The sequence below is a fragment of the Lampetra fluviatilis genome, chromosome 49, assembly GCF_964198595.1.
Source record: "Lampetra fluviatilis chromosome 49, kcLamFluv1.1, whole genome shotgun sequence".
Classification (NCBI taxonomy): domain Eukaryota; kingdom Metazoa; phylum Chordata; class Hyperoartia; order Petromyzontiformes; family Petromyzontidae; genus Lampetra; species Lampetra fluviatilis.
The window spans coordinates 148,803-166,189 of NC_136323.1; the positions used below are offsets into that span (position 1 = coordinate 148,803).

Sequence of the window (17,387 nt, forward strand, 5' to 3'; positions counted from 1 at the left end):
CCGGATTCATGAAATATGGGTGGGTCAAATATCAGCTCGAACTCAACTGAAAATAAAAACCTCATCACTATATTAACACTGTTAACTGTATTTAAATCTTAATTCGTCGACTAGCATAATTGTTTGTCACAACTGTGGTTAAATACATCTATGTATCGTATCCATTATATGAAGTTTGTAGTCATGTGACGCAGCCAAATATAATTTAGAATGAGAACCCCCAGTGCGCTGGTATCACCGTTGCCAATAAAATCTGTAAGTTACAAGAATAACAGTGCCGGCTGGAAACGGCACATTTTAAACAACACAAAAAAAGTTTTTTGTAAAATGCACAAGGTCTGTGTGTCGAACAAAAAACCATCAACATTTCCTGAAGCAGTCCATTGTGGTCTCCTCTTATCTTGTACATCACCATCAAAATAAATATAAGCAAATATGACTGTCATACTGCGCTATATCACTGATGTCCTTCAGCGTTGGCTCAAATGTATTTTGACGTTGACTTGAGACAAGAGGAGACCAACATGCCTTCAGAAAATGCTCAAAGATTTTGCATCTACGCAGAGGCTGTGTGCTTCTCACCATTGCCTGTGGTAACCCTCAGAGGCGAAGGTACATTTCGGCTGTCCAAGCCTGAATATAAATTGCGTGTCGGTTGTTCGTGTTATAATATAATCGACACCCCTTCCAGCCCTGTCCCCCAAGGTGAAATGTTTTGCTGCCAAACGCTCCGCAAGAGTTATGCCTTTTTGGGGGTCTGGAGATAAATCATACAAAGCTATGCAAATATGCCACCGTAAGGAATCCGTCACAGTTGGCATGAGGATGTGCTTGCAGGAAATTAAACCGGACGTAAACCGCACGCGCACACAGGACGCTATTGTACTTGTTGCAATTTTAATCTGGTGTTCGCTGGTGGGGGCAGGTGCTGTTGTGTGCCTCGTGGAACATGTGCAGCCCGCATTCAGATCCATTCCAATACGAGGGCAGTGGATTGGGGCGCTGCGGTGGCGACACGTTAACTGCCTCGCCTGGTATACAGGAGGTCGTGGGTTCAATCCCAACCCTCACGCCTATATGCTTGGAGTTTATATGTCTCTCTCCCCGTGGTCGCGTGGATTTTGCTCCGGGTCCTCTGCTTTTTTCCTCCACATTTAGAAACATGCGTTTAGAGTATTTGGCTGCTATCAATTTCCACATGAGAAGCCACTTAATTGAACTCTCACTTGTGGCCAGGTCGCTTCTGAAAAACAACTACATCGCTCAGCGGGCCTTACCTGGTAAGGTAAGAAAAGTAAAATAAGGCGTCTCCAAATAACCCACACAGGTCGTAGGGGTGGAGCATTCGCCAAAGGCTGCTCTGGTTGTTACTGCAGGAGTACTAACTGTAAAATGCATGCCGTCTGTTACACTACGGACGTGGAATATCCCGGCGTCATGGTCAAACTGTTGCCAAACGTGAAAAATGTCACCGCAAATTACTGGACTGAGATTACAAACGACGACATCACCCCCGACTGTGAAACGACTGCAGAGTATGTGTCTGTGAAACATAACGCCTTCGTGATTAGCCTTGCGCCGTGTGAAGGACGCGAATACCAAATGTACTCAATTATTAATAACGATCCTATGCTGGCCATTGTGGTGTGGTGGAGGGAGGGACAATAAAGATTGGACCAGGACGGTACAACGATTGATGCACTGTTTCACTTGCCCCTCTTGCACGCAAAATCACCCCACACAACAGCTGACAACGCCTTTTCAATGCCTAGTGGTCACCCATACAAACACAATCCAGACTTGAACCTGCTTAGCTGTTGCGATCTAATGAGATTGGGTCAAATCCGGTTAATGTGGCCACATGCTTATGCTATTATTCTGATATATTGCAACTGCTACAGCCGTGGTTTGTTCAAACCATGGGTAAATGAGGTCTTCTTTGGCAAATAGATTATCTTAGCTCAGTTGGTTCATTTAGCCAGGCAAGGTTTGCGCCCACCTATGATCCATCTTTTTGGAAGAATGGGTTGGTGGATCACATAGAGAAATGTAAAAACATAAAATCCACTTGGGCTCTGCTCGGTGGTCAGGAGGTGCTAGTACATCTGTGTGGATCTATCTGTGTGGAGCGTATATGTGTGGCTTCCCTCTGGGTCCCATAAGCGAAATTATTTTTTTAAACATGAATTGGCCAAGCATCACAATGCTGAACCTTCCTGAAAAAGTCTGAAGGCTCTTTGAGGCAAGTTTGGATATATGTTATTATTAATCATTAATAGACAAAAACAAAATGATGTTTGACATGCTATATATTTGATTACGCCTGGGAACAAATAGAAAGATAAAGATCCTCCGTATAGCCTTGTAGTGTATTGGGGCAAATGCTGTTCGCGATTCCAGTTCTGATATCACTCTCCACTGATATTGGGAGTCGCAGGAACATTTTAACTCCTGCTGCCGAATTCGGTGACTCAATGCGCAAACCACTCCACCACCGCTCCCCACACACGCGACACAAACACATTGCACTCTGCCTTACACAGTCAGGGAATGCTCGCAGTGGACACGAGGTCACACAGAGACCCATGGACTCACACAGAGACACGTAGACTCACAAAAACCCGTAGACTCTCATAGAGACCCGTAGACTCACACAGAGATCCATAGACTCGCACAGGAACCCATAGACTCTCACAGGGAGCCATATACTAATGTAGAGACCCATAGACTTGCATAAAGGCCCAGAGACTCGCACGGAACCCTCTAGGCTCACACAGAGACCCATAGATGCACAGGGACCCGTAGCCACTTAAGAGACTATGTACACACAAGTGTTCCACTGTTTCTTGCGGTGGACATCATTCGCATTTGGGTGATTCTTTTATTTGCCATCTGTGGAGCTGACTGCCGTGGCTGGCGCAGATGAAGTGTGTGGTGCATGTGCATTATATGGTAGCAGCCCACTGCTTGCAGTTGCCGGGGTGGGGTCGTGATGACTGGATGGTGTCAGTGCCGGATGATCCTAGTAGCAAAAGTAGCGACATATGTAGTAGCTACGGGCTCCACACTTTCAAGGGCCCCGCGCTAAATTCTTTCAAGCTATCAATTCTGGTTCAGTGATTCTGCACTTGCTCCATTACTATAGTACTATACTGCCTTCAACTTTTATGAACGACTGGGTGTTTAAGGTTAGCGATTTGTCGTATTATCTGGCTGTATAGCAAATGAAAAAATCAAATATCTTTACTATGCAAGTTAAAAATGTAAGTGTTTTAATAGTTACGTAATTTTTTATGTTATTCAAGGCCCCTTTATAACATATGCCACAGGCCCCACACTCGCTTCATCCGGCACTGGATGGTATGACGCATGTGCACACTCATGGCTGGGCTGTGCCCGTACAGCTTCCTCTAACGGAACACTTCTCCCACTTGAGAGTGATTGCTTAGCGCATTTACCAGAAGTGACATCTGCCAAAAAAAATCCCCACTATACCTCGAATCGGACCACAATCCATTCATCAAGCAATGTGGTATTATACCTGGAAATTACCTGCCACCTCTTGATTACGAGCAGCATTTGTTTCTATGTTGAATTTCTTTCACACTGTACGTAGCCAACCGTGCTAATGGGAGGTGTGGCGGAATGACAACACACACAAAAATAAGTTCTAAAGAAATCAGTTTTCAAATCTGGAATTTAAAATGCATATCCCCAGTGGCTTCCTATTATCGAAAGGAAGAGCGTTCCAGACGGCCGCAGGAGCTCATCTGAAAGTGTGCGATGCAGTGACTGTCTTTGTATAAATGACATATGTACGCACGCTTGATCGAGTCGGAGCTCTGAAGCTCAGCAGGCTGTAGCCTGGATAACACCTGTTATGCACCACCGTGCACAACATGTCTTATAGAGGCTGCTGCTGTTGGGCTACGTGATGGGTACCAGAGGGCATTGCAGTTATCTCCATCGTTGTACTGCAATCATTCTTCTGGTTAATCAGCAATCCACATTATCAACAGATAACTTATTTGAATTTACCATTCTTCAAAACTGCCAGATACATTTTTTCACAGGCTTAGGTTTATGTACCCCCACCCATATATTAAGGGAACTAAACATAAACAATTTTGCCTTTTAGCCTTTACACCCTTGACAACAATTAGCCGCAAACTTTTGTAGGCTATGGTTCAAAATTGAAACGAAAAAGTAAGTTATTTGGAGCCCTTAGTTCTGGAATTTTGGTTGTTGGATTCCTATGGACGTATGTTGAACATATTTCGCGCCTTACGGAGCCAAACGTGCGATCGGAGGTGTATCGGGGACTTGCGCAGCAGAGTACCGTGGCTCTAAGGAGCAGCACATCCACGGTGGGGGCCATGAGTGTTTGTTTAGACAACACTGGCACGTTGAGCTCGAGCTGAGAGACCCGCAACATTTCAGACGAAAATCCTTGCATTGTTTATTTCTTGTCTCGCTTCAACGAGGATGACATCAATGCTGATTATATTTGAAGGAAACCTTTCGTGCACACTCGCGCATTAACTGTAGGCTCAGTACTGAGTCGGTAAAAGGTAGTAGCGTAGATTGAAAGCTGTATTATCAGATAGTAGTTGAACTCCTCTTATCCATGAAGAAGTTGGGGGGAGGAACCGTTTGCTATTAGGATACACCCAACTCTCATAGTGAGGCCGCACCACTGGTTATAAGCAGAGGCTTAAACTAAACTATTTATATTTTCCCAAGGCCCACTGAGCTATGAAGCTCTTTTTCAAAAGCGACCTGGCCACAACTGATCGCTCAACGAAGTGGCTTAGCATGTGAAAATTTATAGCAGCCAAATACTCGAAACTAATGTTTCTCAATGGGGAGAACATGCAAGCCTCAAATATACAGGTGTACCAGGCAAGGTAGTTAACATCTCGCCACCGTGGTTCAACTGTGTACCAGGTTTCAGCTGTGTTTAGCTCTTCTCTCACGCAATTAAAAGTTACGTCACTCACCCAATCACTCACGACCGGCCCGAATACAGTACATATTCAACAGGACATTAAATATGTACTCGGGGGTGTGGACTCGGCATGCTTTTACAGCCTTTCAAACAGGATGTAAAAACATCGACACAGCACAGTTCTGCGCCACTGTAATTAAATGTGTCACTCCGTGTAGCTATCCTGTTTCCTAATTTGCATATGAAGGTGAGGCTTCACAATGAGCGTGACGTGGCCAGGTGGCTCGGGTGGGGGGCTCGTGATGGCTCGGAGAAACCCAGCCAGCGCCACTGAGGTCGTGTCTTGAAATCCACATTACAGCCGCCCGCGGTTAAACCAGGTCCCCAAGCGCAGCGAGTGGACGCTCTCTATGCCTTTACATAAGGCCGCCACGTAACATTTTGACTTAATTTGGCTAAATTCTTGCTTTGAAAACTAAAACAAAAATCTATTGCAAAGAACATGCAAATTGTGTCCCCCGTGTTGTGAAAGAAACTCAGTTAAGGTGACACTTTAAAACAATTCTCAGATTTTCTGTGGCTGTTCCCCGACTCGGGGAGGTGCACTGCTCACTGTGAACATTCAACATGAAAACAAATTTGTCTCATTAGCATGGTACCAATTGCGCAAATTGGAATATAATTTGTGTGATAAAAGCAAAAACAATAAAATTATGGTTATCGCTCTCACAGAATATTTGACCGACAATCCAAGAATGGTAAATTTGACACGTAGCAGGATTTAGTGATTAATATTATGCTTCATAATTGACTTTTGGGTTAAATCGCTGCAGTAAAATGTGTTGTAAACCCTCCTCCACCCGACATGGCCAACCATTGTTGGATGTTCTGACATTGTTCTCCAACACACTGGTGTGCTAAAGCAGTCATACATCGGAATGTTTATTTTATTCATGAGCCGTGTCGGGTGGAGGAGGGTTCTACAACACACATTTTACTCATGCGATCTGACCGAAAAATGTATTACGAACCATAAACATGGTAACTTTGCCATGCACTTTACAAATATGTGACTGGATAACTGCACGCATGAAGAAAAGTAATTTGATTGCTGGTGAAAGTAACATAGGTTATGCAATTGCCCAAAAGCATTTTGGAGGGACGGAGCTGTGTGCTTTCCAGTTTGTCTTGTTCAGTCAAGACAATTAGCCGCTGGGTTTTGCCTTTCTAAATATAGTGTTTTGCCTTTCTAAATGTAGTGCTTTCAGTTCTTCAGTGCTTAATTTCACGTACTACATGTTCAGCTCATAGGTCTGTTATACGGATGGATAGAGTTGTTTCCACTGTAGAAATGTGCATCCATGATTGGCTTAGGGGTTGCTAAGTGTTTAACTAAGCATGATTGTATTCTGTTGGTAACAAGGGATGCCATAACTCATTAAAATGATCTGATATTCACAACATTTTTGTGTAAGGTTGTGTTGCCATTTGGGAATCACTCGATTGAATTACGGTCAAATTGATCAAAGGGTTTCCCAACATGAAGACACACAAATCAGAGAAAAAACTACTATTTGCGAATATGAAAATATAAACGTATATATTTCGTTTCTGACAGGCTGTCCGTTGGTTTCCACATTGCCAATTTAATATCTCCGAAGGTAACCACGCGTTATAAAGTGTTAAATAGCAAATGACCCACATCATAATGCGTGTGTGAGATCGGCAGTTCACCAGCATTGATTCAAGTCAGCCTGGCTGCTGATGAGACACTGTATGTCGACCAGGCCAAAGTTTGCGTGTCTCGAATAAATGCTGCTGAAATTATGCACTCCCAGAAGGCCGTGCGGTTGATGGGTAGTGTAAGACATTTTTATTTCCCTGTGTTGTGAGTAATTGCTGTGCGTGACTCGCATGTTTTATACAAGAGAGCACCGCGACCGTGCTAAAGGTCGGAAATGCAGGTCATACCTGGATGTTCTCGCCCTTTCAAAAAGGCCACCGTGCGCGTTTGTCTCGAAATTACGGTGTTGCAACCAGAGTAGGTGTGCCTGACACACATTTGACAAAGAGCCAGATAACGTGAAGCAATTTTAATCCAGATAGTTTAGTTCACATTGAGGTTTTATCCTGCATGCTTAATACTACCCCTCGACTTTTGATCTGTGTATATGCACAGCCATTTTGCCTACAACATTGTCCCACAGCCCATAATACCTGTCTTGCATGGTGGTCACCCATCCATGTCCTTTCCAAGCTCAACGTTTATAATGTAAACATAAATGCAAGTGGTGGTTGTGAGTGAGTTGTTATATGGAAGCTCGATGAGATGTGTTTTGTTTAAAGTCGTTGTTTTGCGTCTGGCGTTGTGCAGCGTCGAGGCAGAAAGCTCGCCCCCCCGTGGAGGACGATGAGTCCATGTACTCGAGCTCTGAGTCCGGCTTCGGCGAGCCTCGCTCGCCGCTGTCGCCCGAAGAGTCGCGGGATTTCGATTCGCTCTATCGCCGCATCGTCGCCGACTGCCCTCGCTTGCGGCTGATCGCGGGACGGACGCGGGGGCAAGAGGGAAACCTCGGCACCGAGGACGGCGGTGACATCAAACCCAGCGGGAGTGGACGCTGTACCCCCCAGCGCAAGGGCGAGTTGTCGCAGTGGGACCTTGGTGCTCAGAGGCCGTCAGTGGAGAGAAACCAAAGCTGCGACAGCGGGAGTATCTGCCGTGGTCCAAGTGAGCACGGGAGCGCCAGTCCCCCCAGTCGAGCCATCCATTGCTCAGCAGTGGCCAGACCCCCGTCGATGGAAGCGTCCTGCTGCGATTTTACGCAGGAGAGAGCGGCCCGTGGGAAGGAGGTGGGAGCGGCGGGTGGGCACATGCAGCGCCGTCCGCCGGGGGGAAACTCCTGGGATAGCGGCATCGTCGGGCTGGGACAAAGGGCACCGTTGGATCCGCTGGGTCTGGGGTTGGGCTACCTGGAGCCGGCCGCTCCGCTAAAATCTGGGGACTTTGTGCTGCAGCAGGATCACGCAGCTCCGCGGGGTTTCCTGCACCCGGGGGAGAAGGCAGATGCTTTCGGAGCAGGGTTCACCGGCCGACCGGTGGTGCACGGCCCACCGGCGTACGCTGCACCAAAGTACGTGCACCCACACCACCACTACGGGTGGCCTTCAAGCAGCGCCGGTTGTTCCTGTGGTCACCAGCACCAAAAGCAGCAGAACCAACAACAACAGCCGCTGCCACCGCAAATTGGGCACTGGCCACCGCCATATTCAGCGGTCTACCTTCCCGCTGAGAGCAGGGTAGCTCCACCGGCCCAGGTGTGCCCGAGTCGGGACTACCACCTGCATGGGCCAATGCCTCCCAAGGCTGGGCTGCAGCAGGGGTCCCAACCCTCAGCTCTAGCTGCAGTGAGCGCCGTGGGAGGCCGGGAGCCGGAGAGCAGGAAGAGGTGAGATGCTATATTGCTACTATAATAGCCCAGAAATGTGTGTCCCGCGTGTGACGTCACTACAAATGCCACACGCGGAAGAAGGACGAGCGGAAAGATATTTTTTTATGCAAATTTGCTTTAAATTTGACTTTTTTTATTGAAAGTTATTCGTATAAATAATTCTACGCATTTATTTACAGAAAGTGACGGTAAAAAATAAATCTAAGCACTACAGTGCTACATCCATGCGAGACGTCACTGAAGAAAGGCCAGCCCCCCCGTCATTAATATTCATGCCCGCGTGGAAATTTACACTGACGCACAAGAAGGTTGCGCACTCCACATGCCGTCACTCCACATGCTGCACCCCTCCACAATAACCATTAAAGGATGACGTCGCTCCACATGGGCAACCCCCCCCCCCCTCATTAATAATCATGAGCTGAACAATTTTTCTTTTGAATATTTAAGATTTACTGTAATATACACCCGTCCTTGGACGGGAAAAAAAGCTCATTGCAATATAAATGGGTACACCACCACAGTTCGTCGATCGGCAGGTCGCGTGTGGTGGGGTAAAGCGTGGGTACTCCGACTTCGTCCAAGGCGAGTGGCCAACGTAGAAAGCAGCAGAGACTCTCTCGGGTTCCTTCCCGTGGAGGCCTCCTCTGCCAGCAGTGGCGTGAGCAGGCAATGGCAGGGCTGCACCTTTACCGTTTACCTAAGATGCTTCCAGTGATGACTGAATCTTGCTTGTTTTCGCCTAATGTGGCTGCAGCCTGCACGAGATAAGGAATCGCTGGCCGTATTTGGCCCATGGGTTGCAGGTTCTCCAACGCTGGTTTAGAGTTTGGGGGCAGCCAAGGGGCAACAGCTGTCCGCCCGGTTGTTCGCCCCCCCCCACCCCCTCTGTGTGTGTGTGTGATGCCGCAGGGTGTGGGTAGCGGTGGTGTAGCAGTTAGCGCTACGCTGCGCTACGGATCCGGCGACCCGAGTTCAATTCCCACTCGTGGCCAACACCAGTATCTGAACCAGTCCTGGGCCTTCCCTAGGTCGATTCAGCCTCAAATGAGTACCTGGTGCGGTGTGTAAAAACATCACCACTGGGAAGACAAAGGCAGTCGGGCGTGGTGCCGGTCACCCACCCCCTTGTGTACCATGCCTGCGTCATAGGTGCTCGCTAACAGCACTTGCCCCAACAGTGTGTTGAGGCTTTACGGAGGATCTTTGTCTTTGATGTTATAGGGTAAGCGGCGTGCACGGTGATGGGAGACTCCTCCCGTCGGCCCGCCAAGCGAGGATCACGAGCCTCACGCCCGTCACCATCCGCCGCTCCCACCTGCACGAGTCCATGTGTAGGCATGAGCACGCGGACGCACGCACACACACAGCTAAAGACAAGGATCCCCCTTATAGCCTTAACATACTGTTGGGGCAAGTGCTGTTAATGTGTAATGCACGTTTCAACTCTGTTGAGCAACCGGTAAATGTTGAGGGAATGTATACTCTTTGGTTCTTTCGGTAAAGTCACGTAAAGTCACGTAGGTAGAAAAAATCAATGAAAAATCGCGACGTTTCGATGGCAACACAAGCAATCGTCATCAGGTAGAAAGACACAGCCGTAGAGCTGCTGAACAAGAAAGGGCTGTCGCAACAGGCGCTCCTCCTTTGGCGCGGCTGCTGTGCGGGCTTGCGGCGGCGGCGGCGTTGCTCGCGAGCGACGCTGGGGCTCATTTCCCATGACAGTCGTTTCCCATGAGAGTCGTTTGCATTGAGCACGCCGATCCTCCTTTGGCGCATCTCTGACCATGCCTACTTACCCTTGGTGACACCCACCTCAAGCCTGACTATATCCTCTTGTTGCAACAGCCCTTTCGTGTTCAGCAGGTCGATTGCTGTGTCTCTCTACCTGATGACGATTGCTTGTGTTGCGATCGAAACGTCGTGGTTTATTATTTATTTTTTCTACCTACGTGACTTTACCGAAAGAACCAAAGAGTATGGATTCCTGCAGTCACGAAAACTTCAAATCAAGATTGAGGGAATGTCTTTAAACTCGCAGCGGCTTCAGTTGAATGGCTACAAATCAAGATGTGTGACCTTGAAAAATACAAAACTGAAATTTTGAGCGGCACCCTAATAAATATGTATTCAGTAATGCTATTTTAGCCTGTGGAAACTGTCGAGATGAATGCTGTCAGCAGCAGTGTGTGTTCAGGTCATTTGCGCACCCACGTGATCGCGTGCGATCAAAACGTTCGAAGTGGAACTGGGTGGTGACGATGAGAGTCTTTAAAAAAAAATCATCGGGTGTGAATGTGGGTGCAGCAAGCCGGCCACTCTTCACGATTGTTCATCTGAATTATAAAGGGGAGGGTTTGACTTATTTGAAAAGCATTGTTTTGCCAGTAATTGTACTGAGCGTCCCTAATCTCTGCCTTATAGCACTGGGTCAACGTTGGTTGAAGTTGGCATGTTTACAGCTGAGAGCCCGTGTCCAAATCAAGGTTTCAGCCACATGTGATTTAAACCGGATTCTCAAGTTTAGTGAGTTGATGGTCTCGTGCGGTGACCAATGTTTATTCAATCACAAATTACCCGATTTGGATTATACACAGCAACATCGCCCCTTACTGCAATCACTTGACAGGATCCTTGAAACATTGTATTGACACTTAATGAGGCTTTGTTGAACAAGCATAATACTTCATAGCAGCCAAATAATCTCACCGCGTGATGTTGATTCTAAATGTGGAGGGAAAAACGGAGAACCGGGTAAAATAATCCACACGACCACGGGGAGAGCATGCACACTCCAAATATATAGCAGGCATCAGGGTAGGGATCGAACCCACGACCTCCTGTATACCAGGCAAGGTAGCTGCCTGTCACTTTCTGAGGGTCAGTGGCTCAGTGCCCACGTGAGCACAAACACATCGGCAAGGGAAAAAAAAAACACAATAACACAGAAGATGCTTCCTCCATCTCACCCGCATGCTATGTATATATAGACAATAGCGTAATATATACAAGTTTTGGATTATCCGTGTTTTCTTTTATACAGGCCATTACCCTTCCCGATTACCCCGGATATGAGGGTTAACCGTATATTTATTTTATTGATCCTTCCAGATACATGTTACCGCAGCCACCACAATTCCAACGTTGACCAGACTGCCACCGGTGATCAGCTTTGAATTCACTGCGTCTCATCGGCAGGGTGTGGGCTATGACACTAATACTACTGTGATGTTATGGACAAGAGCCATCTATATAAAAATAATGGACATGGGGAGCCCCTCATCCCAGGCTAGAAGAGGGCCTCCCCCATGCAGGGCGGGATGATTTGACCATACTGCACCACACTGGTTGGTGTGGTTTGTTCAAGGCAGAGAGAAGAGTGCACAGTGCATTTGTGTTTTTTTTTACTGAGATAAGTAGGTTTAAAAAAAATCTGTTGAGGGCCTGAGGTGTGGAAATAGGACGTGCTAGGTCGCGGTTGGTGCAGAGGAAGTTTCCCATGACATTTGTAGATTTGTTCACGCACAAGACGACTGGTCATGGTCGGGTGCATTTTTCTCCGGGTCATGAAAGTTTTCCCTCCACATTTAGAAAAATGTGTTTAAATTATTTGGCTGCTGTAAATTTCGACATGATAAGCTCCTTTATTGAGCTGTACATGTTGCTTATAGTCAGTGGCTGTACTTAAATACTTCACCAAGATCCCAACAGCCTCATCCCAACACCCCCTCCACTTTCCCCACCTCCCCTCCAGCGCTCGAACTGCAGTTAAGTGACATCTTGTCAAATTCTCTCCTGCACATTTTTGTGCGAGCTGATGGGAACGTCTGCAGGATGTGGGTGACGGCTACGCTTTGTCAGTTGCGGTCATTCATAGGAAGTGTCGTCTCCAACTCTCGTCCACTCTACCTCTCTGGCCTCTCTTTCACACTGATTACACACAAAGTGAACCATGATACATCTTCTTGGTTCTTTCGGTAAAGTCACGTAGATGTAAAATAAAATAAATTACAATAAAAGCAAAAAACCATGACGTTTCAATCGCAACACAAGCGGTCTTTATCAGGCGAAGAGAAAAGAAGACCGCTTGTGTTGCGATCAAAACGTCGTGGGTTTTCCTTTGATTTTTTATTTTCGATCTACGTGACTTTACCGAAAGAACAAAGAATATGAATTCCTGCAGTCACGAAAGTTTTAAGTTAAAAAATGTAACCATGAGACCTTGCTGATCTCGTCAAGGAGCATACACTATCACACGATCTCTGGGTTTTCTCGCAGTGGCTTTTGGCTAGCCAATGGACAAAGACAGTCATAGCATCGCACACTTTCAGATGTGCTTCTGTGGACGTCTGGAACGCTGCTCCCGATTTTAGCAAGCCCTTGAAAATTCCCTGCAACACGGCCCCTTAGTATGAAACTGCTTTCTGTGTTTAGTTTGTTGTCCATCCCCTGCACGTCTGATTCGCACGGCTGGCTACTTACAGTGCGAAAGAAGTTCAACATACAGTACCTATGGAGAAGGGCCATTTGCCCTGAAACATCACTAATATATATCGTTCCTATCAAGGCCACAGTATTATTTACAAATGTGTTGAGTGCTCTATAGGATGGTGTTGTCCTCTTTGTTGACTAGTTTTTGTGGTTTATGTATGGATACTTTTTGATTATTGATGGGGTTTTTACTCAATAGCTACCCATAGTGTAACTATTCATATGCCAATTTAAGAACTGGTCATCAGAAAACATTTGTTAAATTTAATTCTCATCATGCTTCCATGGCGTGAAGTGCACTCTCCAACTCTTATCTACTCCACCTCTCTGTGCTATCAAGAAGGGCCATTGGCCATAACATCGCCTTTTATTATTATTATATCGTCTCTTTTTAAAACTACGGTGATATTGACCAATGTATTGAGTTCTCTTCAAGGAGGGTGAGGTCCTCTTGACTCATTGGTTATTCGATCATCTTACCCATCATGAACTCTCCATCTGTCGCTGCTCTGTCTCTTTCCTCCCGTGCACTCCTTCCTGAGATCACAACCCCATACACGTGGAACCCTTTGCGCCAATGTTAGGCCAACAGGTTTTAACCCTGATGTCAATGTTGACCCAATATTGGCATGGTTACATGGAACTAGGTTTTTATCCTATACCGGGCACGGCATTCTGTTTTTTTTTACAATGTTTCTAGCTTTGTTGAACATCTAAATGTAAACGTCCGCTTGTTGTCTTCCAGGTAAAGTGTTCATCACCTACTCACTGGACGCCGCGCCCCACGTTCTAAACCTCGCCAAGTTCCTCTGTGCCAATGGCTTCAACACCATGGTAATTGCATTTTAATAATAGACCACCATACGCTTTCACGGAGCAATACCAGTGAAACAAACCCACATGCGGGTACGTGGGTTATATTCAGTGGTAGGTGAAGGTTTGTGGATCACACAGATGTTGTGAAACTGCCTTCCTATGGGCATTGAAGGCAGTACAGAAAAATGTGGACTCCATCTGTATGGAATGGCGTGTTGCCCCTCGCACGCGTGGGTTTTTTTTCCAGGTGCTCTGGTTTCCTCCAATTCTTAAACACTCATTAATTTACCAGTAATACCTTCATATATAGAGGACCGCAGAGCTTAGGGAGAAATTTGGTGCCGGCTCACCGTCTGGCTGTTGCCTTCCCGCTCATCTGTGGTTTCTCGCGCCTCTGAGTCATCCTCTTTTTTCGAAAGTGAGCGAATACTGTGTGGCGCGTTGCAAGTTGCAATGACCATTATCACTAAAAATAGGGGCCCCGTGTCCAATTGCCCCTCTATTCGTATATCCCGGCGCTTGGACTCCTCCGGCCCAATGGTTCCGGCCTGTGTGATCAGTAGCCCTTCTAGATTAATATATCCAAGTAGGGTTTGCGCTAACGAGACGAAGCGTGGTTCCATGCGTGTCTCATCACCATCGTGTGGCCTCCTAAACGAATGCCTCTGGATAATTAGATATTATGGGCAAGAGCAGTGTTCTTAATTTCGCGGGACATTGGCAGCCCCATGGTGGCCTTTAGTGCGGTCCCTGACATGCGACCCCTCACAATACACAAATCTGACAACACCCCATCGTACTGTCAAAACCCATTTGAAATGTGTGGCGGCCCTCACACTGATGTCCTATTGGCAAAATAGTCTCCCCTCTGAAAATTAGGGAAGAACACTGGGCTAGAGCCATCTTTAGATATTATGAGACCAAATGCATTCATTGAAATATTTTTCCACTGCACAACCGATCTGCGCTGGGGCCATGCCGAGCCAGCCCGGTGCAGCTCAGGAGGTGCCAGGTTTTTATTTTTCCACTGCAGACCTCAAGCCATGCCGCTAACATTGCACGCAATGATGAGTCATTAGTCCCGCCCCCCGGCCCTGCTTGGCTCGGGGCCAGATTCAGATGTCTTGTAATGTGGCACTGATGAGATTTTAGATTCAAATCTGTTTGATATCACTCTACTCCTGGATAAGCGCTAAGATGGTTTACCACCATACACATGGTTGTTCCAGGCTGTGGGCAGCAGAAGGAGACATCGCAGCGATACACTACGCTGCTCCTGACATGGTCATCTGTCTTAACCACCTGAAATTGTAGTTGTTGACATGCATCTACATCACCCATACAAAAGAAGAAGAACAAGAAGGTAGCAGAGAGTATGTGCAGAAAAATCAATTGCTGAAGTGTACTTCTGTGCTCCCACCTTCAATCCACATTGACCAGTACAGTGAAGTATGGTCAAATAACCTCGATGACCCACAGCGGGGAAAGCATTCATTCGCTAGTGGAGTGACAAAAATGTTGAACACGTGCCTGGTTGGTTCCACCCGGTCTGCACGTGCTGATATGAGGGAATTTCCAGACGCCCACACACACACAGCTCTATCACATGGAGACATCACATACTGGAGGCAAATGAGCGTGACAGCAACGAAGGTAGGTGAGAGAAAATGTAAAACAAAACGCCGCATGCTCACACAGAGAGCAGCACATACATATGCTAAATATTAAATTCGTCAAATCACACGCCTGGTCGTGCGTTGCATTCACAGCTGGATGTTTTTGCCGACCAGCTGAGAGGCATTGACGTCATCAAGTTCATGGACACCTTCCTCCTGGACGTAAGGACCAGAGCAACGGCCACGAAATGCACGAAATGATACTTGTCGCTGGGCTCGCATGTTAGTGAAACATCAGCCCCATTGACGCACGTTATCCCATTTTGAATGCCTTCAAAATAAGGTTGAAAGCCTTTATGTATTTGGAACCGAGTCTATTGAAAACTGTCCAAATTGATCAAACGGTTTCCCAAACGTTTAAGATATAAACCATATCAAAAAGCACCGTTAGCAAATATTCATTTTGCCCTGACAGCTCGAAGTCGGCTTGTGACCTGCTACTTGGCCACGGTGGCGAGATGTGACCTTCCTCGTGTGGCATGCCCTAGGTCGTAGGTTTGATCCCGACCCTGACGGCTGTATATATGGAGTTTGCATGTTCTACTCGTGGTCTCGCGGATTTTTCTCCGGGTCCTCAGGTTTTTTCCTACACATTTCTAAACATGCGTTGAGAGTATTTGGCAGTTATAACATTTCCATGTAGTAAGCAACTTCGTTGAGCTATCATTTGTGGCCAGGTTGCTTCTGAAAAAGAGCTATATAGCTCAGTGGGCCTTACCTGGTAAAAGAAAAATAGTTTTAGTTTAGTTTTCACCTTCCTCAAACGCAAGTTGTGTTCTGCTTGTGCGCATACTTCGCCTGGGTCTGCACAGAAGGACTACATGATCATCGTGGCCGTGAGTCCCGGCTACCGGAGGGACGTGGAGGGCTCGGTGGGAAGTCTGGACACCGACGACCACAGCCTGCACACACGCTACATCTTCAGACAGGTGCGTGCCCGTTCACACACCTCCGATTAGCAAGGTTGGCTACGTATGCTATAAGAATGGAGAGTACAAACTGTTCTAATATAACCATTCTTGTCATCATCGTGTAATCCACAGCTTCAGAACCAGTTCATTCAGCAGGGCTGCCTCAACTTTCGAGTCATCCCAGTGCTCATGCCTCCAGCCTCCAAGGTCAGTGCTCTAGCCCAAAGTAGAACCTGCACACGCACAGCCGGTGAACAGGTGTGCTTTCATTGTTTTATTACGCGTTTGGCTTGTTTGAAAATTATGGCATTTATTACTTAACATTGATTTATATTCGTGCGGTATTTTTTACTTCTCACGTGTTGACGTTGTTTTTTCCCTGTTTTCTATTTGCTTCTATGCGTACTTTATTTAACTTGTTTTACATTTTTCTGACCCGTGTCACTCTGAAAACGAGACTCACCCTGCTCTCGTATGTCGTCACCTGGCTAATCAAATCATGCTGGCTTGACTTGACGCTCCGTGAGAAAGAGCTTCATAGCTCATTGTATTCCTTCAGGATAAATAAAGATTGTGATTCTGCGTTGCGGCGTGCAGGACGACGTGCCGTCGTGGCTGCAGAGCACGCTGTGCTTCCGCTGGCCACGGGACTTGGAGGGCATCCTCCTGCGCCTCATGCGAGAGGAGAAGATCGTGCCGCCCCCCGTGGGAGAGCTTCCCACCATCACCATGGTTCCCGTGTGACGCCGAAACCCGCAACAGCGAAATATTTATTATCATCATTATCGCTCCATATATATATCTACTGCGCCTCCCATGCAGTACATCTACGTATGTATGTTGAACTTCTTTCGCACTGTACGTAGCCAACTGTGTTAATCAGAGGTGTGGGGGAAGGACAAAAAACTAAACACAAAAGCAGTTCTAAAGAAGTGAGTTTTCAATCTAGATTTAAAAGTGCATAGCTCCAGTAACTTCCTAATATCGCAAGGAAGAGCGTTCCAGACGGCCACAGAAGTGCATCTAAATGCGCACAATGCAGTGGCCGTCTTTGTTCCATGGCATAGTCAAAAGCGGCTGCTGGGAGAATGACCAG

The 17,387-nt window shown here is 46.8% G+C and overlaps 1 protein-coding gene across 1 annotated transcript; it reads left to right on the forward strand.

Annotated features, from left to right (window-relative positions):
* Positions 1–8,281: 8,281 nt before the first annotated feature.
* LOC144948366 (E3 ubiquitin ligase TRAF3IP2-like) lies at positions 8,282–17,035 on the forward strand. The gene is made up of 7 exons (XM_078877794.1): positions 8,282–8,394; positions 9,622–9,731; positions 13,634–13,722; positions 15,474–15,542; positions 16,193–16,309; positions 16,424–16,498; positions 16,889–17,035. Exons 1-7 carry the CDS (start codon positions 8,300–8,302, stop codon positions 17,033–17,035), a joined length of 702 nt encoding a protein of 233 aa, XP_078733920.1. The 5' UTR covers positions 8,282–8,299.
* The last annotated feature ends 352 nt before the right edge of the window (positions 17,036–17,387 follow it).